This window comes from Neoarius graeffei, chromosome 5 (assembly GCF_027579695.1).
Source record: "Neoarius graeffei isolate fNeoGra1 chromosome 5, fNeoGra1.pri, whole genome shotgun sequence".
Taxonomy (NCBI): domain Eukaryota; kingdom Metazoa; phylum Chordata; class Actinopteri; order Siluriformes; family Ariidae; genus Neoarius; species Neoarius graeffei.
Window position 1 is genome coordinate 97,480,392 of NC_083573.1, and position 24,306 is coordinate 97,504,697.

The 24,306-nt window shown below is 44.5% G+C and overlaps 1 protein-coding gene across 1 annotated transcript in view; it reads right to left on the minus strand.

Moving 5' to 3' along the window:
- Positions 1 to 24,306, minus strand: part of myo3a (myosin IIIA) — a 336,500-nt gene that overhangs the window by 178,263 nt on the left and 133,931 nt on the right. Inside the window, exons 6-7 of the mRNA XM_060920858.1 lie at positions 12,590 to 12,666; positions 9,689 to 9,834 (exon numbers count right to left, since the gene is read on the minus strand). Coding sequence (XP_060776841.1) covers positions 9,689 to 9,834; positions 12,590 to 12,666 — 223 coding nt within the window. The remainder of the gene's footprint in view (positions 1 to 9,688; positions 9,835 to 12,589; positions 12,667 to 24,306) is intronic.

The window sequence follows — 24,306 nt, forward strand, 5'->3', positions numbered from 1 at the left end:
TTTGGACTATAAGGAGTTTGTTTAGCGAGATTACAGTGTATACATTGTTGCTTGAAAGTTTGTGAACCCTTTAGAATTTTCGATATTTCTGCATAAGTATGACCTAAAACATCATCAGATTTTCACACAAGTCCTAAAAGTAGATAAAGAGAACCCAGTTAAACAAATGAGACAAACATATTATACTTGGCCATTTATTTATTGAGGAAAATGATCCAATATTACATATCTGTGAGTGGCAAAAGTATGTGAACCTTTGCTTTCAGTATCTGGTGCAGCAATAACTGCAACTAAACATTTGCGGTAACTGTTGATCAGTCCTGCACACCGGCTTGGAGGAATTTTAGCCCATTCCTCTGTACAGAACAGCTTCAACTCTGGGATGTTGGTGGGTTTCCTCACATGAACTGCTCGCTTCAGGTCCTTCCACAACATTTCGATTGGATTAAGGTCAGGACTTTGACTTGGCCATTCCAAAACATTAACTTTATTCTTCTTTAACCATTCTTTGGTAGAACGACTTGTATGCTTAAGGTCGTTGTCTTGCTGCATGACCCACCTTCTCTTGAGAATCAGTTCATGGACAGATGTCCTGACACTTTCCTTAAGAATTCGCTGGTATAATTCAGAATTCATTGCTCCATCAATGATGGCAAGCCGTCCTGGCCCAGATGCAGCAAAACAGGCCCAAACCATGATACTACCACCACCATGTTTCACAGATGGGATAAGGTTCTTTTGCTGGAATGCAGTGTTTTCCTTTCTCCAAACATAACGCTTCTCATTTAGACCAAAAAGTTCTATTTTGGTCTCATCCCTCCACAAAACATTTCTTGAATTTCCTCCATTTGTACACAATCTGTCTGACTGTGGATTGGTGGAGTCCAAACTCTTTAGAGATGGTTTTGTAACCTTTTCCAGCCTGATGAGCATCAACAACGCTTTTTCTGAGGTCCTCAGAAATCTACGTTGTTCGTGCCATGATACACTTCCACAAACATGTTGTGAAGATCAGACTTTGATAGATCCCTGTTCTTTAAATAAAACAGGGTGCCCACTCACACCTGACTGCATTTCGTTACCCTGTATTTATACTGAGTAATGACAATAAAGTTGAATCTAATCTAATCTAATCTAATCTAATCTAATCTAATCTAATCTAATCTAATCTAATCTAATCTAATCTAATCTAATTGTCATCCCATTGATTGAAAACACCGGACTCTAATTTCACCTTCAAATTAACTGCTAATCCTAGAGGTTCACATACTTTTGCCTCTCACAGATATGTAATATTGGATCATTTTCCTCAATAAATAAATGACCAAGTATAATATTTTTGTCTCATTTGTTTAACTGGGGGACAGGATAAGCGGCTACAGATAATGGATCAATGGATGAATGGATGTTTAACTGGGTTCTCTTTATCTACTTGTAGGACTTGTGTGAAAATCTGATGATATTTTAGGTCATATTTATGCAGAAATATAGACAATTTTAAAGGGTTCACAAACTTTCAAGCACCACTATAATTACTGTAGATATCTTCTGATAACTACAGAACAGATGTATGTCTGAAAATCTGACCCTGTTTCATGCTTTGTATCTGTCTCAGTGTCTGCATTCAGAATTAAACCCAAAATGGGTGTGGCTAAAGTTTTTTAAAATTAAATATGAACCCTACCCTAGAATGTCCCATAAACACTGGGAACCAATGAAAAAAAAATAAATAAATAAACAACCAAAAAAGGCGGCACGGTGGTGTAGTGGTTAGCGCTGTCGCCTCACAGCAAGAAGGTCCGGGTTCGAGCCCCGTGGCCGGTGAAGGCCTTTCTGTGCGGAGTTTGCATGTTCTCCCCGTGTCCGCGTGGGTTTCCTCCGGGTGCTCCGGTTTTCCCCACAGTCCAAAGACATGCAGGTTAGGTTAACTGGTGACTCTAAATTGACCGTAGGTGTGAATGTGAGTGTGAATGGTTGTCTGTGTCTATGTGTCAGCCCTGTGATGACCTGGCGACTTGTCCAGGGTGTACCCCGCCTTTCACCCGTAGTCAGCTGGGATAGGCTTCAGCTTGCCTGCGACCCTGTAGAACAGGATAAAGCGGCTAGAGATAATGAGAATGAGACAACCAAAAAAAAAAAAATCCTACAACCTTGTGACTTCTGACTGTCGGTAGTTGCTCAACCTCAGCTACATCACTCGAGTTCCTCAGTCTCACGTTTGTGTTCAGGGCTGTATTTTCAATCTGCAGTTATTGTTTTGTTTGTATTTCCCTGCAATATTTTCTCACGGATTGATCTAGTAATCTCATCTCATCTCATTATCTCTAGCCGCTTTATCCTGTTCTACAGGGTCACAGGCAAGCTGGAGCCTATCCCAGCTGACTACGGGCGAAAGGCGGGGTACACCCTGGACAAGTCGCCAGGTCATCACAGGGCTGACACATAGACACAGACAACCATTCACACTCACATTCACACCTACGGTCAATTTAGAGTCACCAGTTAACCTAACCTGCATGTCTTTGGACTGTGGGGGAAACCGGAGCACCCAGAGGAAACCCACGCGGACACGGGGAGAACATGCAAACTCCACACAGAAAGGCCCTGGCCGGCCCCGGGGCTCGAACCCAGGACCTTCTTGCTGTGAGGCGACAGCGCTAACCACTACACCACCGTGCCGCCCTGATCTAGTAATATGTTGCAAAATATAAACAACTAGTACCTTATTTATTATTTTAATAAATACGGTCTTTGTTTTTCCTGTGAGCTTCATATCTGACTGTTTGGTCTTTTCCATGTTGTTCAAGGATCCGCAGTCCTGATGTTGCCAAGCTTTTATTTATTTTTTAAAATAAAAATAATAATGCACCTCCTATTCATACCTGTACTTGTCTGTTTATTCCATATCATGCATTTACGTTCCATTACATCTTTAGTATTTACATAGATAATGTATGCCAAAATATAAAATTATTACAGACATGTAATATAAAGTGGGGGAGTTTTTTTTTTTTTTAGCATGTAATGATGTCAACATGCTGTTCATTCCAGGATCATCTCTGATGTTACAGCACGCATTCAGGCCCTGTCCTTATTATTCTTTATTCAGACACAACAGTTCTGCATTACACATACCCCTTTTCCACCAAATCAGTTCCAGGGCTGGTTCGGGGCCAGTGCTTAGTTTGGAACCGGGTTTTCTGTTTCCACTGACAAAGAACTGGCTCTGGGGCCAGAAAAACCGGTTCCAGGCTAGCACCAGCTCTTTGCTGGGCCAGAGGAAAGAACTGCTTACGTCAGCGGGGGGGCGGAGTTGTTAAGACCAACAACAATAACAAGACCGCGAAAGATCGCCATTTTTAAGCGACGAGAAGCAGCAGCTGTACAAATGCGAAGTCATCCATTATTATTATTGTTGTTGCTGCTGCTGCTGCTTCTTCCGTGTTGTTTTTGCTTCGATATTCGCGCCAAGGTTTATGCAAACGTAGCAACGTAACTGACGTATACAGCGACGTAATGATGTATACAACGACATAACTGACGTATACAGTGACGTAATGACGTGTCTTCACTTAGCACTGCGAGCGATGGAAAAGCAAACTGGTTCTCAGCTGGCTCGCAAGTTGAACCAGTTGTGAACCAGCACCAGCACTGGCTCTGAACCAGCCCTGGAACTGCTTTGGTGGAAAAGAGGCAACAGATGTGCACTCATTCAGCCATGAATGAGAGAGTATAGTATCATAAAGCTAAGGGTCTATTTCATTACTGACTCCTCAACAGTAAGAAGAGGAAAGTGTATGTGTGTAATCCAGCAGAGACGACTAATAATGTGCACAGCAGCAGTCAGAATGATTTCTGCGTGGCACAGTGATGACCACCCCCTGTGTCCCTTCCAGCAAAATACAACAGAAATGGTTTTATGTGGCTGTGCAGCAATTCTTTGTGCGAGTGTGAGTGTGTGAGTGTGTGTGTGTGTGTGTGTCAGGGCAGGTCAGGAAACACCATCAAAATGACTAAGATCATAAGAGGATTGTAAGAGTGAAAGCAGAGGACAGTAAACAATCAGGCTTCGCCTTCAGCCATATTAACCCCCACCATAAACAACCCAGAACAGCGTTATAGTGCTTCAGATTGATGATCAAATGTTACAGGATATTCTTTCCTTCTACAGTGTCTTGCAAAAGTATTCATCCTCCTTGGCATTTGTCCTGTTTTGTCGCATTACAAGCTGGAATTAAAATGGATTTTTGGAGGGTTAGCACCATTTGATTTACACAACATGCCTACTACTTTAAAGGTGCACACTGTTTTTTTTTATTGTGACACAAACAATAATTAAGATGAAAAAACAGAAATCTGGACTGTGCATAGGTATTCACCCCCTTTCATCTGAAACCCCTAAATAAGAGCTAGTCCAACCAATTCACTTCATAAGTCACATAACTAGTTGATTAAGACCCACCTGTGCACAATCAAAGCATCACATGATTTGTCACATGATGTCTGTATAAATCAACCTGTTCTGGAAGGACCCTGACTCTGCAACATGACTAAGCAAGCAACATGAAAACCAAGGAGCCTCCAAACAGGTCAGAGACAAAGTTGTGGAGAAGTATAGATTAGGGTGGGTTATAAAAAATATCCCAAACTTTGAATATCCCATGAAGCACCATTAAATTTCCGATAGGTGTGAATGTGGGGCGGCACGGTGGTGTAGTGGTTAGCGCTGTCGCCTCACAGCAAGAAGGTCCGGGTTCAAGCCCCGTGGCCAGCGAGGGCCTTTCTGTGTGGAGTTTGCATGTTCTCCCCGTGTCCGCGTGGGTTTCCTCCGGGTGCTCCGTTTTCCCCCACAGTCCAAAGACATGCAGGTTAGGTTAACTGGTGACTCTAAATTGACCATAGGTGTGAATGTGAGTGTGAATGGTTGTCTGTGTCTATGTGTCGGCCCTGTGATGACCTGGCGACTTGTCCAGGGTGTACCCCGCCTTTCGCCCGTAGTCAGCTGGGATAGGCTCCAGCTTGCCTGCGACCCTGTAGAACAGGATAAAGCGGCTAGAGATAATGAGATGAGATGAGGTGTGAATGTGAGTGTGATTGTTGTTCATCTCTGTGTTAACCCTCTGATAGATTGGTGACCTGCCCAGGATGAACCCCACCTCTCATCTCATGTCAGCTAGGATTGGCTCCAACTTCACCCACAACCTAATGTTACATTACAGGCTTTTAGCAGATGCTCTTATCCAGAGCGACGTACAGCATACTCCTTGCTCAAGGGGACTTCAGCCATTCCTTCTGGTCCAGGGAATCAAACCAGTGAACTTTTGGTCCCAAAGCTGTTTCTTTAACCATTAGGCCATGGCCTCCCCTTAACAGATAAGCAGTATAGATAATGGATGGATGGATGGATTGGTCTATATTCCATAATTTTTCTTTTGAACATCTCTCCAGTTCCTCCTGGGGGATCCCGGCACTCCCAGGTCAGATGAGATATATAATCTCTCCAGCATGTTCTGGGTCTACCCTGAGGTCTCCTCCCAGTTGGACGTGCCTAGAAAACCTCCAAAGGAAGGCGCCTAGGAGGCATCCTAATCAGATGCCGGAACCTCCTCATCTGACTCCTTTTGACATGAAGGGGCAGTGGCTCTACTCCAAGATCCCTCTGGATGTCTGAGCTCCTCACCCTATCTCTAAGGGTGAGCCCAGCCACCCTATGGAGAAAGCTCATTTCAGCAGCTTGTACTGTATCTGCGATCTCATCCTTTCAGTCACTACCCAAAGCCCATGACCATAGGTGAGGGTTGGAACATAGATTCCAACACAACATGTTGGATACAACACAGTTCAGTGTGACATATTGTGATTACATCCAACTCTGCTGGAAAACGGTGGAGTGCTCCCTCCGGGTTGGGAGTGAGTTGCTGCCCCAAGTGAAAGAGTTGAAGTATGTCAGGGTCCTGTTCACGAGTGATGGTAAAATGGATTGTGATATGGACAGGCATCAGCAGTAATGTGGGCGTTGTACTGGTCTGTCGTGGTGAAGAGGGAGATGAGCCAGAAGGCAAAGCTTTCGATTTACCAGTCAGTCTACGTTCCAACCCTCACCTATGGTCATGAGCTTTGGGTAGTGACTGAAAGGATGAGATCGCGGATACTTCTTCTTTTGGCTGCTCCCAATTAGGGGTCGCCACAGCGGATCTTTCGTCTCCATTGGTCCCTGTCTTCCGCATCCTTCTCTACCACACCTGCCACTTTCATGTCCTCTCTCACCACATCCATGTATCTCCTCTTTGGCCTTCCTTGTTTTCATGTGCCTGGCAGCTCCATCCTCAACATTCTCCTTCCAACATGTTCTGCATCTCTTCTCAGGATGTGCCCATACCATCTCAGTCTCATCTCTCTTAGCTTAATTCCCAAGCTCTCCACATGTGCTGTCCCTCTGATGTGCTCGTTCCTTATCCTGTCCAACCTTGTCACTCCCATCACAAACCTTAACGTCCTCAACTCTGCCACCTCCAACTTTGCCTCCTGTCTCTTCGTTAAGGGTACTGTCTCCAATCCATACGTCACAGCTGGTCTCACTACTGTCTTATACATCTTACCTTTCACTTTTGCTGGGACTTTCCGATCACAAATGACTCCCAAAATCTTTCTCCAACTGCTCCACCCTGCCTGAAGTCTCTTTCTCACCTCACTATTGCAGCCCCCATTTTCCTGCACAGTTGACCCCAGGTATTGAATTCACCAACTTTCTTTACGTCTACTCCTTGCATCTTCACTACACTCTCATCCCCATTCTCATTGATGCACATGTATTCTGTTTTGCTACTGCTCACCTTCATTCCTCTTCATCCCAATGCATACCTCCATCTCTCCAAACCCAACTCAACCTCCTTTCTACTTTCACCACATATCACAATATCATCCACAAACATCATGTTCCATGGTGACTCTTGCCTCACTTCATCCGTCAAGCTATCCATCACTATGGCAAACAAGAAAGGACTCAAAGCAGATCCTTGATGAAGTCCCACCTTCACCTTGAACCATTCAGTCATTCCAACTGCACACCTGTTTTACACGTCTTGAACCACTCTGACATACTTTTCATTCACTCCGCACTTTCTCATACAATACCATAACTCATCTCTCGGCACTCTATCGTATGCCTTCTCCAGGTCTACAAACACACAATGTAGCTTTCTCTGGCCTTCCCTGTACTTCTCCATTAACATTCTTAAAGCAAAAATTGCATCTGACGTGCTCTTCCTTGGCATAAACCCATACTGCTGTTCACAGATTGCTACCTCTCTTCTCAATCTCGCCTCCAATACCCTTTCCCATAACTTCATGGTGTGGCTCATCAATTTTATCCCTCTGTAATTACTGCAGCTCTGTACATCTCCCTTATTCTTGTATATTGGGACTAGCACACTCTTTCTCCAGTCATCTGGCATTTTCTCATTCTCTAGGATCTTATGAAACAATCTCATTAGGAACTCCACAGCCGTCTCACCCAAACATCTCCAAGCCTCAATCAGGATACAAGCTGGTCCGACTGCTTTCCCAGTCTTCATTCTTTTCATGGCTGCCCTCATCTCATCCTTACTAACCAACTCTGCTTCCTGATTTGCTGTCTCCAATGAATCTGACCTTTTCTCTCTTGGATTCTCCTCATTTAATAAATCCTCAAAGTACTCTTTCCACCTTCTTAATACACTCTCTTTGTTTGTCAGCACATTTCCATTTACATCTTTCATCACTCTTACCTGCTGTACATCCCTCGGTTCCCTGTTTCTCTGCCTAGCTAGTCTGTACAGGTCTTTCTCTCCTTCTTTGGTCTCCAGTCTTTCGTACAACTCCTGGTATGCATCTGCTTTCGTCTTCACTACTGCTTTTTTTTGCCTTCTGACTCATCTCTCTATATAACTGCCTTCTTTCCTCATCTCTCTGATCATCCCAATTCTTCTTTGCTAGCCTCTTCTCTTTTATAATTTCCTGCACTTCTTTGTTCCACCACCATGTCTCCTTGTCTTCCTTCCTCCTTCCCAATGACCACCCTAGCACCTTCCTTGCTGCCTCTCTTACTAGTATAGCAGTAGTATCCCAATCATTCTTTAAATTCATTTCTTAAGACAAGGATTTTTTAAGATGTTACCTTGACAGTTTCGGCGATAAACTTCCGCCTTCTTCAAAACAGTCGCCAGATGTCGAGTGGTGACGTGCCTTATCAGCTGATGTTACCCTAAGGAGGCATGAACGTCCCACCCAATTTGACAGGTAGTTCACGCCTCCTGCTGTCAGGTCGCTCCTCCAGGACGGCGCTCCAGGTGTGCGACAGCGCATACGCTCCCTCATCCTGGTTCATCGTTCTCTGCGCACGCTTGCGTATCTCCACTGCCTCTAAAATCCAACGCTGGAATCTATTTTCTTTATACTTTAACTGTCAAGGTAACATCTTAAAAAATCCTTGTCTTAAGAAACGAATTTAAAGAATAGTTTCAATAGGTAGACATAATGAACTTTCACTACAGTATCCCAATCATCTGGCAGACTTCCATTACCACTCAATGCTCATCTCATTTCTTCCCTAAACTTCTTCTGATGATCAATCTCTTTTAGTTTCCAACACTTAATCTTCGGCTCCACTATTTCACGCTTCCTCTTTTTCACTTTCAAGCTCATCCTGCACATGATCACTCAGTGTTGTTTAGCTACTCTCTCCCCTGCAGAGAGTGTAGCTATACAAATGAGATCGCGGATGAAATGAGCTTTCTCTGTAGGGTGGCTGGACTCGCCCTTAGAGATAGGGTGAGGAGCTCAGATATCTGGAGGGATCTCGGAGTAGAGCCGCTGCTCCTTCATGTCAAAAGGAGTCAGCTGAGGAGGTTCCGGCATCTGATTAGGATGCCTCCTGGACGCCTTCCTTTGGAGGTTTTCTGGGCACATCCAACTGGGAGGAGACCTCAGGGTAGACCCAGAACATGCTGGAGAGATTATATTGCTCATCTGGCCTGGAAGCGACTTGGGATCCCTCAGGAGGAACTGGAGAGCATTGCTGGGGAGAGGAATACCTGGAATACCCTGCTTAGCCTGCTGCCACTGCTACCCAAATTCGGATAAGGGGAAGAAAATGGATGGATGGATGGATGGATGGATGGATGGATGGATGGATGGATGGATCTAACTCTCACAATGGTACTGGACTAAATCTAGAGTTACATTTGAGGTCTAAATGTTGATGTACAACCAAAATTTCATAATTAACTCCTCAATATGGATGAGAGCAAGGAAATCATGTGGCTGATCTTGTAGCTTGTTGTTAAGTTGAGGATTTTGAGCAGTTCGGATTTCCAAGTGGAGCAGATGCGACTGAGAATGTCCAAAAAGTAGCTACGAGTGTCACAAAGCCATTAGCAAAGACATAACAGCCTCAGGATGCACATGAATTCGCGAGTCGGCTATGTTCATGTTGGAAATGTAACACAAACTCCCTGAGAGTAGGTCAAATGAGCCACAAAGGCAACAATAATAGCATCGAAATCATATCACCATGAAATCTCTATTCAAAATGGATGAGACACAAATATTGAGAATGGAGGGAAAGTCAAAGCAGGGCTTCAGGGGATGGAGGGTTTGTTGTTGTTTTTTTTCTTTAAAGAATGAGTTACGTTAAATAAGAATGCATCACCTTGGGATTTTGAAGAGAGCCCTCATGGGGTGGAGGTCCGCCAGGGGTGGGTCTCCATCTCCTAGCTCGATGGCAGTGATGCCAAGAGACCAGACATCACAACGAGCGTCATACGTCGAATCCAACTGCTGCTCACATGCTATGACCTGTAATAACCATTTAACATGGCATTATATTTAAATAGATACTGTACACAAGAATGGCTGGTATAAATGAGCTAGCTAGACCAGAAGACATCAATGTAACATTTCTTTTTTACTGTTAACAACTTAAAGCAGTATATTTTGGCCTATTTTTTAATAATAATAAACAGTGATGGAGATACGCTAGTTAGCCTGTGCACAGGACGTGGTCTGTGTGAGCGATATGGAGTAGCAGGTGTAAAAAATACAAGATTCTTTTGTGAATTTTGGGCCAAATTGTAAAGAAATATGGTTTCATTTTGGAGTTTACAGAGGCAGGGTTTACTGGAGCAAACCACTCCTTATAGTACGATACTTTGGGGCAGTTAGTAACACGAGACCCAAACTGGGTTATCATATTTACAATACATTACTTTTATAAAGTGACACAATATGTTATAGCATAATATTATTTATTTATTTATTTATTTATTTCATGGATACGAGTGTTTTAGTGGGAAATACGCCACTCATATTTTTCATCCGAGCTCCATCCAGGACATGGAGAACCAAAACCATGACATAAATCTCAATATGTCACTCGTGAGGAAATTGATGAGTGAGTTGTTTTGATAAATTTGGGTACTTTTTGTTTGTGAGTGTGTCGATATAATAAAAAGAAAATCACATGTTAACTTGAAGATATGAAGTTTATCTTCTCGTATTGAAAAACTTGCATTTTTCATACGAAATACATCACGGATCTGAGTGACATATTTAAATAATATTGGCTGGCTTTTTTTGTGGTATATCAGATATATTCCATTCAGCTAGCATGATACTGAATGAGTTGAAGATGAGTAGCTGAATGGAATATATTTGATAGACCACGAAAAAAAGCCAGCAAATATTATTATTATTATTATTATTATTATTATACATACAGTACACATTCCTTTTGGGTGTTCAACACGTTTTTCTCTTTCAAAATTCTCTCAAAATCTTCTGTATTTGACAAAGCAAACCTGGCGGCGTCGGGCGGCATGGTGGTGTAGTGGTTAGCGCTGTCGCCTCACAGCAAGAAGGTCCGGGTTCGAGCCCCGTGGCCGGCGAGGGCCTTTCTGTGTGGAGTTTGCATGTTCTCCCCGTGTCCGCGTGGGTTTCCTCCGGGTGCTCCGGTTTCCCCCACAGTCCAAAGACATGCAGGTTAGGTTAACTGGTGACTCTAAATTGACCGTAGGTGTGAATGTGAGTGTGAATGGTTGTCTGTGTCTATGTGTCAGCCCTGTGATGACCTGGCAACTTGTCCAGGGTGTACCCTGCCTTTCGCCTGTAGTCAGCTGGGATAGGCTCCAGCTTGCCTGCGACCCTGTAGAACAGGATAAAGTGGCTAGAGATAATGAGATGAGATGAGAAACCTAGCAGCCATGTTTGTTTACAAATTGTCCCAGTCACTCGCTAGTGCCGAAGTTTTACATCTCTGACGTGTGACGTCATGTTGTCTTGACTACCATGCAACATCATAAACCATATTCAGTGCTCATTCTCCATTGGGTAGAGTGATGTAATACACATAGGATAAGGGATATGCTAACAATACTGCATGCGATCAAACCAAATGAATGAAACCTGCTCGAAGGGAATAGAACACATGTTTTTATTCCATCGAAAAAGTGTCCTGTATGTATAATAATCATCAATATTTCACTCCGATGATATCACTCTCAATGTTTTCCCGCTGACTGGACATGCGTTGTCCAAAATGGCGAATTGGTTCAAAATTAACATTCTTTTTGATGAACTTGTGTATTTTTTTTTTTGAGGATGTGTCCATATAATATAAAGAACATTACATGGTTACGCGAAGATATGAAGTTTATCGTGAATATTTCGTGTTGAAAATAATCACCACTTGAAGATAAACTTCATATCTTCATGCAACCATGTACTATCCTCTATATATGTTTAACGACTTAAACCAAACACTATTTACACACAACATAAATTAGCCTAAGCGTAAACTGTCATGACATCAAACATTACGACTCATATAACACTGTTCTAATACTGGACATAACATTATGACACCAGGAACGACAGGTTTATGACATCTGTGTCACTTTTCTAAGCATTTAGTTGAAGATATTATAAGATAAGAAAGTTTTGGCTTGTATTACACATCGTACAGTGCTTGGGAAGCACTGCTGATAGAATATTATGAAAAAGAACATTTGTTGGCACAGCTACAGTCCATACAGCTAGGACAATAAGTTGATAAGTAATGCAGTAAGCCAATAGATCTCCCTGAAAACAGTCCTTAAAAAGATAACTACACTCCTCTGAGAATTAAAAAAAACCCACCACATTGTTAAGTCATAATATGAAATTGAGACAATATAATTTACCTGATGTCATGAAACAGTGTTAAATGATATGTCCTTTCTCTCTGGAAATAAAAATCTCCTCCTCCTCCTCCGAATGTAAAGTCTTCAGCTATGAAAATAGTTTTACTCAGAATAAAATTCCTTCACGCTCAGTGCTGTGATTTCTCCTCCCTCAAGCTTATATCATATTCCCACTACATCATGAATGTGGCTCGTGTATGCTTTGTGCGTTCTCCACCACGACTCCACATAAACTTTATGCAAAGTACGTGGGCATGGCAGTGACAGGATTTGCAATTCTTACATTGACGGTACATTTCAAGAAGACACTCATCTTTCAGGTCATGTCTAAACTTCACTCTCAGTTTCTGATTTCGCTTGAAATCGATCATTACCTCAGGGGCCATCCAGAACGGCGTTCCGACAGAAGTGTTCCTCTGGAGACGGGTGTTGGATAGCTGAGCTGATACACCTGAGAGATCGAGACAATCATTCAATCATGAAAGATCCGATTGCAAATTCAGAAATTTCTCAAATTGTGGAGGACAAGCAGATTGTCAATGTTTCAGACATGTTTCCAAACAAACCGTTGTGTTTAGCTGAATGTGGTTTTACCTGCTATGAATGATTGTACATGTGGTAGCTGTATGACCATATGCAAAATTCATAAGAGCTCAATATCACAGTCACTGAGCGAGCACACAGAGCAGATTTGTGTCGATGTTACACATTGTATTAGGAGACTTTTCCCTCATTTGGCCTTTTGAAAGTCAGAACCAAACAAAGGGAACTCGCACACCTATATGCCGATATAATAATGCACTTTTATTACATATTAAAACAAACAAAAAGTGCTACCCAAGTGAAAAGTGCAAACGTTTCGGTCACAATCAGACCATCCTCAGTGCAAACAATTAAACATAAAAACACACCCATATATAGACAAGGCCACGTACACGGAAAACAGGTAGTAGATCTACAACCAAGCTTGAATACAGGTTAGGATGCATATATATTTATTTATTTATTTTTTTTATTTATTTATTTTTTTTTGTTATTTTCTTTCCTTATGACATTTATTATGACTATAAATTATGTCATTAGTTAAATCATAACAGGAACGGTACTGATGATAGGATGTCTTTATCCATGCATCCTAACCTGTATTCAAGCTTGGTTGTAGATCTACTACCTGTTTTCCGTGTACGTGGCCTTGTCTATATATGGGTGTGTTTTTATGTTTGTTTGCACTGAGGATGGTCTGATTGTGACCGAAACGTTTGCACTTTTCACTTGGGTAGCACTTTTTGTTTGTTTTAATATGTATTAAAAGTGCATTATTATATCGGCATATAGGTGTGCGAGTTCCCTTTGTTTGGTTCTAGTTATTCTATTGGAACTTACGCACCCACCAGGTATCAAATTTAAAGGTGCGGTACCTTCATTGGAAAGCGCCTTTTGAAAGTCAGCCATACTGTTTAAAAAAATAATATTAATCCTCAAACTGGAAATTACATCTAACAGACACGGTGACGAAGAATGATGTAACTATATCATTATAATTATTATATGCACATAATTAGTTTAAGTACACCATGTCTGCATCTGAGTCCTCATACTTCCATAGTATTAGGACACAAAAGCAGTATATACACTACCGTTCAAAAGTTTGGGGTCACCCAGACAATTTTGTGTTTTCCATGAAAAGTCACACTTTTATTTACCACCATAAGTTGTAAAATGAATAGAAAATATAGTCAAGACATTTTTCTGGCCATTTTGAGCATTTAATCGACCCCACAAATGTGATGCTCCAGAAACTCAATCTGCTCAAAGGAAGGTCAGTTTTATAGCTTCTCTAAAGAGCTAAACTGTTTTCAGCTGTGCTAACATGATTGTACAAGGGTTTTCTAATCATCCATTAGCCTTCTGAGGCAATGAGCAAACACATTGTACCATTAGAACACTGGAGTGATAGTTGCTGGAAATGGGCCTCTATACACCTATGGAGATATTGCACCAAAAACCAGACATTTGCAGCTAGAATAGTCATTTACCACATTAGCAATGTATAGAGTGTATTTCTGATTAGTTTAAAGTGATCTTCATTGAAAAGAACAGTGCTTTTCTTTCAAAAATAAGGACATTTCAAAGTGACCCCAAACTTTTGAACGGTAGTGTAGGATATCTGGATACTCATTTAATAGTAATCGAACAGTCCCTGGATGAGCTACTCCATCCATAGAATGCAAACGTATCACATTACGCAAGACTATGATATCCCATGATTCAGCGAGAGACTCTGAATAACTGAAGAAGAACCATTCCTCTGGAGAAAACAGAAAGAAAATGGCTGTCCGAAGTGAAACCAGTTGTTGTTGCATATATCTATGGTTTTGTGGGGCAGCAAGGTGGTCTAGTCAAGTCAAGTTTATTTGTATTGTGCTTTAAACAACAGACATTGTTAAGGCAAACTACAGTTTTAAGAAAATGTGGAGATTTTAGGATGTACAGTGGTGCCTGAAAGGTTGTGAACCCTTTAGAATTTTCTGCATAAATATGACCTAAAACATCATCAGATTTTCACACAAGTCCTAAAAGTAGATAAACAGAACCCAGTAAAACAAATGAGATAAAAATATTATACTTGGTCATTTATTTATTGAGGAAAATGATCCAATATTATATATCTGTGAGTGGCAAAAGTATGTGAACCTCTAGGATTAGCAGTTAATTTGAAGGTGAAATTAGAGTCAGGGGTTTTCAATCAGTGGGATGACAATCAGATGTGAGTGGGCACCCTGTTTTATTTAAAGAACAGGGATCTATCAAAGTCTGATCTTCACAACACATGTTTGTGGAAGTGTATCATTGCATGAACAAAGGAGATTTCTGAGGACCTCAGAAAAAGCGTTGTTGATGCTCATCAGGCTGGAAAAGGTTACAAAACCATCTCTAAAGAGTTTGGACTCCACCAATCCACAGTCAGACAGATTGTGTACAAATGGAGGAAATTCAAGACCATTGCTACCCTCCCCAGGTGTTAGGACTGGGACTGTTTTGGCCTCTAGAGGCCGCTGTTATTTCCTTTTCGTGTCATGTTTGTTTTGGCCTCTAGAGGCCGCTACTGTTACTGTGTTTTGTGTTTGTGTTGATTGCCTATTTAGTCCTGATTATTTTCACCTGTGTTCAATTTAGTTTGTGTATTTATACCCCCTGAGTTCAGTCCTCTTGTCACGGAGTCTGTGTGCTGTTATGTTTATCTCCAGTTTCCTCTGTACCGTGTTCTTTGTTTTGCACTTTGCTTTTCTTTTGGACCTAGTAGTGACTGTGTTTTTGGATCTTCTGAGCTTTGGTATTTTTGCCTTTTCTTTTCTGGTTTTTTGGCTTTTGTTTTGTACTTTTGGATTTTTCATTTTTTCCCTTATATCTTCTGAGCATTTTTGGATTATTACTTTTTGGATTTTTTTGTGTATATATTGTAAATAAACCTTTTGATACTTTTTCTACTTCTGCCTCACGCCTCTGCATTTGAGTCATCCCCCTGGTGGCCTAGTGGGGGTTTGCTGGATTATCACACCAGCCAACCAGGTTTGAATCCCAGCAAAACCCTAACAGAAAGACTCTGTCATGACCGACTCAGCAGAGGCTGCTTCAACTGTCTACCCGGCCAACCTTCAGGGAATTATGGCAGCTCTGACACGCTTCGGAGCGACCATGGACGCTCATGGACAAACGCTCACCAGCCAACGTGAGGCCCTTGCTCGCCACGAGGAACTGCTTCAGCAAATTGGGAAAACCCTGGCACAGCTGACACCTCTGCCTGCATCTCCTGATCCAGCTCCCACTCCTGCTCCAGTGCCTCCTGCCATGCTGCCTTCTTCACCTCGCGAACCCAGCCTTCCTGCACCACAGAGGTATGATGGCAAGCACAGTGAGTGCTGAGAGTTCCTTACCCAGTGTCAACTCTCCTTTGAGCTTCAGCCTACCACCTACACTACGGATCGCCGCAAGATTGCCTTTGTGATAACTTTATTAGCTGGTAAGGCGCGAGCATGGGCTACTGCTATCTGGCAGAGACAGGGACCTGAGTGCTTTGATTTCCAGCTGTTTTCTGAAGAGATGCTTTGGGTCTTCGATCAGGCGGACATCAGTATCGATGCAGCCAGAAAGCTCATGTCCATCCGCCAAGGAGGAAGCGTCGCAGATTACGCCATCTCGTTCCGGACGCTTGCAGCAGTAAGTGGATGGAACGAGACTGCCCTGGTGTCAGCCTTCCACCATGGTCTGTCTGACCCCATCAAGGATGGTCTGGCCTCTATTGGATGCCCAAGTGACCTCGAAACTCTCATCTCACATGCTATTCGTCTGGACAACAGGATTAGAGAACGCCGCCAAGTCCTGAGCCCCCCCAGCCTCCCTACCTCTACCTGGAGCCCGTCTACCTCCTTCAGTGACTGTCCAGAACCCATGCAAGTGGGTCGTACTCGCCTCTCCGCATCTGAGAGGGAGCGCAGAAGGAGGGACAAGTGCTGCATCTACTGTGGCAAGCCTGGTCACTTCCGAGCATCATGTCCCGAACTCTCGGGAAAAGGACCGCCCCATCCAGCCGAGGGAGGGTTGTGACGGGGCCTACCCTCTCTCCCGGACTCCCTGGCCAAGGAATCTACATCCCAGTCTCCATCTCCTGGGGTGAGTCTGTCCACTCTTGTCAAGCTTTGTTAGACTCAGGGGCGGCTGGGAACTTTATGGATATTCACTTCGCCCAAAGTACCAATGTTCCGACTGCACCTCTTGAAGTCCCACTGTCTGTGTCTGCCCTCGATGGCCAAGCGTTAGGTGATGGAAGAGTCACCCAAGTTACTTCTCCAGTCTTCCTCCAGTCTCAAGGTCACAAGGAAGAAATATCCCTGCACCTGATTCCTTCACCTGAGTTCCCAGTTATTCTAGGCCTTCCTTGGCTTACTCACCACAACCCTCGCATAGACTGGGTAACAAGCCAGGTTGTGGAATGGGGCCCTGCATGCCATGCCTCTTGTCTGCTCTCTAGCTCTCCTGTGTCTCCTGCCGAGCCCCCTGATCTCACCGAGTTATCTCAAGTTCCCACAGAGTACTGGAATCTCAAAGAGGTCTTCATCAAGAGCAGGGCCGCCGTTCTTCCTCCGCACCGGGCCTACGACTGTGCCATCGACTTGCTCCCTGGGACTACCCCTCCTCGTGGCAGACTGTTTTCCCTCTCTCAGCCAGAACGCAAGGCCATGGAGGAATACCTCAAAGACACCCTGGTCTCTGGGTTCATTCGACCCTCCACCTCACCTGCTGGTGCCGGCTTCTTCTTTGTTGGCAAGAAGGATGGGGGGCTCCGACCATGTATTGACTACAGGGGCCTGAACAAGATCATTGTGTGCAACCGATATCCCCTTCCGCTGATGTCCACAGCTTTCGACCTGCTCCAAGGCGCCACCGTCTTCACCAAGTTGGACCTACGGAACGCATACCACCTCATCTGTATCCGACAGGGAGACGAGTGGAAGACTGCCTTTAACACCCCGTCTGGGCACTACGAATACCAGGTGATGCCCTTCGGACTCACCAACGCACCAGCTGTTTTTCAGGCCCTAATCAACGACGTCTTAAGGGACATGATTAACCTGTACGTTTTTGTCTACCTCGACGACATCCTTATCTTTTCCAAGACAGTGCAGGAGCACTGCCACCATGTCCGCCAGGTTCTCCAGAGGCTGCTACAGAACAATCTGTTCGCCAAGGCCCAGAAATGCGAATTTCATGTTCCCGAGGTCTCCTTTCTGGGATTTATTGTACGGACAGGCCAACTCCAAATGGACCCAGCCAAGACCCTGGCCATCCGGGACTGGCCTACTCCCAAGTCCGTTAAGGAGGTTCAGCGGTTCTTAGGATTTGCTAACTTCTACCGCAAGTTCATCAGGAACTTCAGTTCTGTAGCAGCACCCATGTCGGACCTCACCAAAGGGACAGGTGGATCTTATGTCTGGTCTCCTCAGGCGGAAAAGGCGTTCAAAGACCTCAAGGACCGCTTCTGCATGGCACCCATTCTGGTCCTCCCGGACACCTCCCAATCATTCATCGTGGAGGTGGATGCCTCGGACAGTGGTGTCGGCACGGTGCTCTCTCAACGTTCGGAAGGAAAGCTGCACCCCTGCGCTTACTTCTTTTTTTTTTTTTTTTTTTACCATATTAACATGCCATTGTGTGTCATGCCTGATGTAAAGACTCTCGTCTCTGCGAGCCTACCACACAGATTTAATACTTGTCATTTTTAGGGCATACCTAACAACATGTTTTCTTTCTCTCCCCCCCCCCCCCCCCCCAGTCTGTCCCTCTGAGTTGCGTGTTGATCCTGGGATTGAGATGCTGGCCTCTTCTGCCCCTCGGACCTGCTTGATCCATCCTGGTGCCCTGTGTCTGGTCGGAGTTTTATCGCCCCACTCCTGTGAAGGACGGCCCCATGAGGACAGTTGAGGGTTATACCTGTTAAAACTGTTAATATTATAGTCAGGCTGTCTGTTGTTGCCCAAATGAGGATGGGTTCCCTTTTGAGTCTGGTTCCTCTCGAGGTTTCTTCCTCATGTCGTCTGAGGGAGTTTTTCCTTGCCACCGTCGCCACAGGCTTGCTCATTGGGGATAGATTAGGGATAAAATTAGCTCATGTTTTAAGTCGTTCAAATTCTGTAAAGCTGCTTTGCGACAATGTTTATTGTTAAAAGCGCTGTACAAATAAACTTGATTTGATTTGACTTCTCCCACCGCCTGAGTCCTGCGGAGTCCCAGTACGATGTGGGGGATCGAGAACTGCTAGCGGTCAAACTGGCCCTTGAGGAGTGGAGGCACTGGCTGGAGGGAGCGCAACATCCATTCCTGGTTTGGACTGACCACAAGAACCTGGAGTACCTCCAGCAAGCCAAGAGACTGAACCCACGACAGGCTAGGTGGGCCCTGTTTTTCAGTCGGTTTGACTTCACCCTCTCATACCGCCCCGGCTCCAAGAACACCAAACCTGACACACTGTCCAGGCTGTTCTCTGCCACTAACAGGGAGAGTGAAGTCGGGCCTATTATCCCTGTGTCCCGGATTGTGGCCCCTGTCCGCTGGGGTATTGAGGAGGCTGTCTGACGAGCCCAACGCCAGGACCCCGGTCCTGGGACGGGGCCACTGGGCCTCTTGTATGTCCCACATCAAGCCCGGGCCAAGGTTCTCCAGTGGGGTCACTCTTCCCCTCTCACCGCCCACCCGGGAGCTCGGAGGACCCTGGACTTCCTGAAAAGACGCTTCTGGTGGCCTAACATGGAGAAGGAAGTAAGGTCATTTGTCCTGTCCTGTGAGGTTTGCACCAGAACCAAGAACCCACGACAGCGTCCCCAGGGTCTCCTGCATCCTCTGACCATTCCCCGGCGTCCCTGGTCCCACGTGGCAGTCGACTTCATCACGGGTCTCCCTGAGTCACAAGGTAACACTGTCATTTTGGTCATAGTTGACAGATTCTCCAAGGCCTGCCGCTTCATACCACTGTGCAAACTCCCCTCTGCTCTTGAAACAGCGAAACTTATGTTTAATCATGTCTTCCGAGTCTTTGGTCTCCCACAGGACATCGTCTCAGACCGAGGGCCCCAGTTCTCCTCCCGAGTGTGGCACGGGTTCTGCAAGGTCATCGGCGCCACTGCCAGCCTCTCCTCTGGGTTTCACCCACAGTCCAATGGTCAGACGGAGAGGCTCAACCAGGACCTGGAAACCACCCTGCGAGGCCTGGCTATGGATAACCCGACATCGTGGAGCACCTGGCTGCCATGGGCAGAGTACGCCCACAACACCCTGCAGTCATCAGCCACCAAGCTGTCGCCATTCCAGTGCCAATTCGGGTTCCAGCCACCTCTGTTCCCGGACCAGGAGGAGGACGCGGGGGTGCCCTCGGTCAACCAATATGTGAGACGGTGTCGCAAGACCTGGAGCAAGGTCAGGAAGACCCTCATACAGACCTCCAGAACCAACCAGACTCAGGCCAACCACCATAGAAGACCTGCCCACGCTTTCCGCCCTGGGCAGCGGGTTTGGCTGTCCACTAAGGACCTTCCGCTGTGGGTGGAGAACCGCAAGCTTGCTCCTCACTACATTGGCCCCTTCAAGGTGGTGCGCAGGGTGAACCCTGTCTCCTACCGGCTCCAGTTGCCCCGGACTCTGAGGATCAACCCCACTTTCCATGTTTCCCTGTTGCGGCCTGTACTGACGTCTATGTATGCCCCTGCCCCTAGGAACCCCCCCCCGCATCTTCCAGGGTCAGACTGTGTTCACTGTGGATCGCCTGCTTGACTCCCCCCGGGTCCGCAGCAGGCTGCAATATCTGGTGGACTGGGAGGGCTATGGTCCTCAGGACCGCTGCTGGGTTCCTGCTCGGGATGTCCTAGATAAAGAACTGTGTCGGGACTTCCATTCGGCCTATCCGGATCGCCCTGGGAACATCAGGAGACGCTCCTGGTGGGGGGGGGGGGGGGGGGGGGGGGGGGGTCCTGTTAGGACTGGGACTGTTTTGGCCTCTAGAGGCCGCTGTTATTTCCTTTTCGTGTCATGTTTGTTTTGGCCTCTAGAGGCCGCCACTGTTCCTGTGTTTTGTGTTTGTGTTGATTGCCTGTTTAGTCCTGATTATTTTCACCTGTGTTCAATTTGGTTTGTGTATTTATACCCCCTGAGTTCAGTCCTCTTGTCACGGAGTCTTTGTGCTGTTATGTTTATCTCCAGTTTCCTCTGTACCGTGTTCTTTATTTTGCACTTTGCTTTTCTTTTGGACCTAGTAGTGACTGCGTTTTTGGATCTTCTGAGCTTTGGTATTTTTGCCTTTTCTTTTCTGGTTTTTTGGCTTTTGTTTTGTACTTTTGGATTTTTCATTTTTTCCCTTATATCTTCTGAGCATTTTTGGATTATTACTTTTTGGATTTTTTTGTGTATATATTGTAAATAAACCTTTTGATACTTTTTCTACTTCTGCCTCACGCCTCTGCATTTGAGTCATCCCCCTGGTGGCCTAGTGGGGGTTTGCTGGATTATCACACCAGCCAACCAGGTTCGAATCCCAGCAAAACCCTAACACCAGGAGTGGTTGACCAACAAAGATCACTCCAAGAGCAAGGCGTGTAATAGTCGGTGAAGTCACAAAGGACCCCAGGGTAACTTCTAAGCAACTGAAGGCCTCTCTCACATTGGCTAATGTCAATGTTCATGAGTCCACCATCAGGAGAACACTGAACCAGGCCCGTCGCCATGGGCGGGCCTTAGGGGGCCGTGCCCGCCCTGAGACTCATGTGGGCCCGCCCTGCTGGAACCCAGAGCAGAGACTTTTTTTCATAGGAGACAGGTCACTGAAGAAATCGTCCACAGAAATGAATGGGGACAGTTCGTAACGGCAGCAAACATTCTAATCAACCGTCTCTGACGGCAGTACGGGTCTGCAAATATCCCGCCTGTTCCGCTGCCAACAACCAATCATATGTCGATCTGAACCAACAGCTTTCCAATCATCTTGCAGCTTCGTGCTCCGCTGTCCCTCTCCTGCCGTTATATTAGTATTGCGCCTGCGCAGTGTCAAAATAATCCACGAGAAAAGTGGATTTTAAAGCTTTTTCTGAGTCATGAGAACCAACCTAACACTCAAGTATAATCAACTTTTCATGGCGATTTCAATCATATGTTCTTCACGACCATTAGTTTTCACAGAGTCCAGTATTGATATCTCCCCATTCATGTTCAGAGGGTCTGGTCTCACTAATCCGAAAAAGATGCCTGAAAGTGGCCGGCGAGTGACCGCACTTGGCCTGATAGGAGCCCGTCACAGCTGCTTCTTTGTTTTTTTTTCCCCTCAAAAAAAAAAAAAACGTAAACTACAAGTCAAAGTTTTTTCAGTATAACAATAATAAAGAAAAATGTGCTCAATTTAAAATGTATTGAAACTATTCGAAATCGGCTGATCGGTTCATTCATTATTATCCGTGAGTACAGAAACACTAGTAATAATTTCTGGATCATTGCTATAAACGGGACTAATATTTCTTGGGAACCAATGGGTTAATGTCATGGAATGAACCAACCGACCAATCGCATTTTTTCTTCAGATGGTATCTGGGTAAATCAGCAGCTGTCTCAGCCAATCACATTTTATTGCTGGACGGGATCATATCACGACATCTTCCGGTAGATACCCGAAATCAGCTTTGTGCGTTGTGAGGCCAGCGGAGCAAAAAAAAAAAAACTTTTAATATGCTGAGCAATGTTTGATACATTTTGGAAAGTTGTTTTGGTTGCTTTATACGTTTCTTAGAATATTTAACTCGTCACGTCTGTGCTGCTCTCCTGGGTTGCTAGAAACAGTTGTGTTGCCCTGGCTTGGCGTATAAAATGTGTGCCCCCCCCAAAGCTATTCAAGGCCCGTCCGTCAGTCCGTGTCTGGCGCCGGGTCTGCACTGAACAACAATGATGTGCATGGCAGGGTTGCAAGGAGAAAGCTACTGCTCTCCAAAAAGAACATTGCTGCTTGCCTGTAGTTTGCTAAAGATCATGTGGACAAGCCAGAAGGCTATTGGAAAAATGTTTTGTGGATGGATGAGACCAAAATAGAACTTTTTGGTTTAAATGAGAAGCGTTATGTTTGGAGAAATGAAAACACTGCATTCCAGCATAAGAACCTTATCCCATCTGTGAAACATGGTGGTGGTAGTATCATGGTTTGGGCCTGTTTTGCTGCATCTGGGCCAGGATGGCTTGCCATCATTGATGGAACAATGAATTTGAATTAAGCCAGCGAATTCTAAAGGAAAATGTCAGGACATCTGTCCATGAACTGAATCTCAAGAGAAGGTGTGTCATGCAGCGAAACAATGACCCTAAGCACACAGGTCTTTCTACCAAAGAATGGTTAAAGAAGAATAAAGTTAATGTTTTGGAATGGCCAAGTCAAAGTCCTGACCTTAATCCAATGGAAATGTTGTGGAAGGACCTGAAGCGAGCAGTTCATGTGCGGAAACCCACCAACATCCCAGAGTTGAAGCTGTTCTGTATGGACGAATGGGCTAAAATTCCTCTAAGCCGGTGTGCAGGACTGATCAACAGTTACCGCAAACGTTTAGTTGCAGTTATTGCTGCACAAGGGGGTCACACCAGATACTGAAAGCAAAGGTTCACATACTTTTACCACTTACAGATATGTAATATTGTATAATTTTCCTCAATAAATAAATAACCAAGTATATATTTTTTGTCTCATTTGTTTAACTGGGTTCTCTTTATCTAATTTTAGGACTTGTGTGAAAATCTGATGATGTTTTAGGTCATATTTATGCAGAAAGATAGAAAATTCTAAAGGGTTCACAAACTTTCAGGCACCACTGTAAAATGCCCAGAAAAAAAAGCAAAACAATAAAGAGGTGATGACAATTCACTCGCCAAATGTCAGCATCCTGAGAACTAAACAGAAGAAACAACCAGCTTAATTACTGTCCGGTGTACTCAAACTGACACATGACATCATATACGCGATGCAGCCCTAGAAGTTACAGGTGTGCAATCCAGAACTATGCTGGAATAGATGCTGTTCAGATGCCGCTGTTGTTAAGAAGCTGCTAAAAAAGTTCTCATCAGTACAGTGATCTGTGGACTATTGTGCAGAACTTTGAACATCTACAAAGACTGGAGAGGCAGCCGGTAAGACGCTGAAATTTAAATCCTGGGTTTTATGAAGCTTGCTGTTGCTACCGAACCATTTTGTCGTGGCGTCTGATAAGTGAATGAGAGTAATATTTGGCATCAGTGGTTGTAGCTCTGTTTGCCTAGTGAAAGCACTATGGGGTCAATGTAATGTTATTTATAAATGAGAGCAAACTACATTCTGTTTGTCATAAGCATTGTGAGAGAATGTTTGGTTAACTGTTGTAGTTTGATGCATTATGTTTTCAATGTAATGCTAATAATTTAAAGAGGAAATTGGCTTGCTAGCTAATGGGCTTGTGCAATTTAAAGGCGTAATATCTATTTTTGTCCAGAGGTAAATTGCATGTGTATTTTTAATGCTTAATATTATGAATATTGGGTGGCA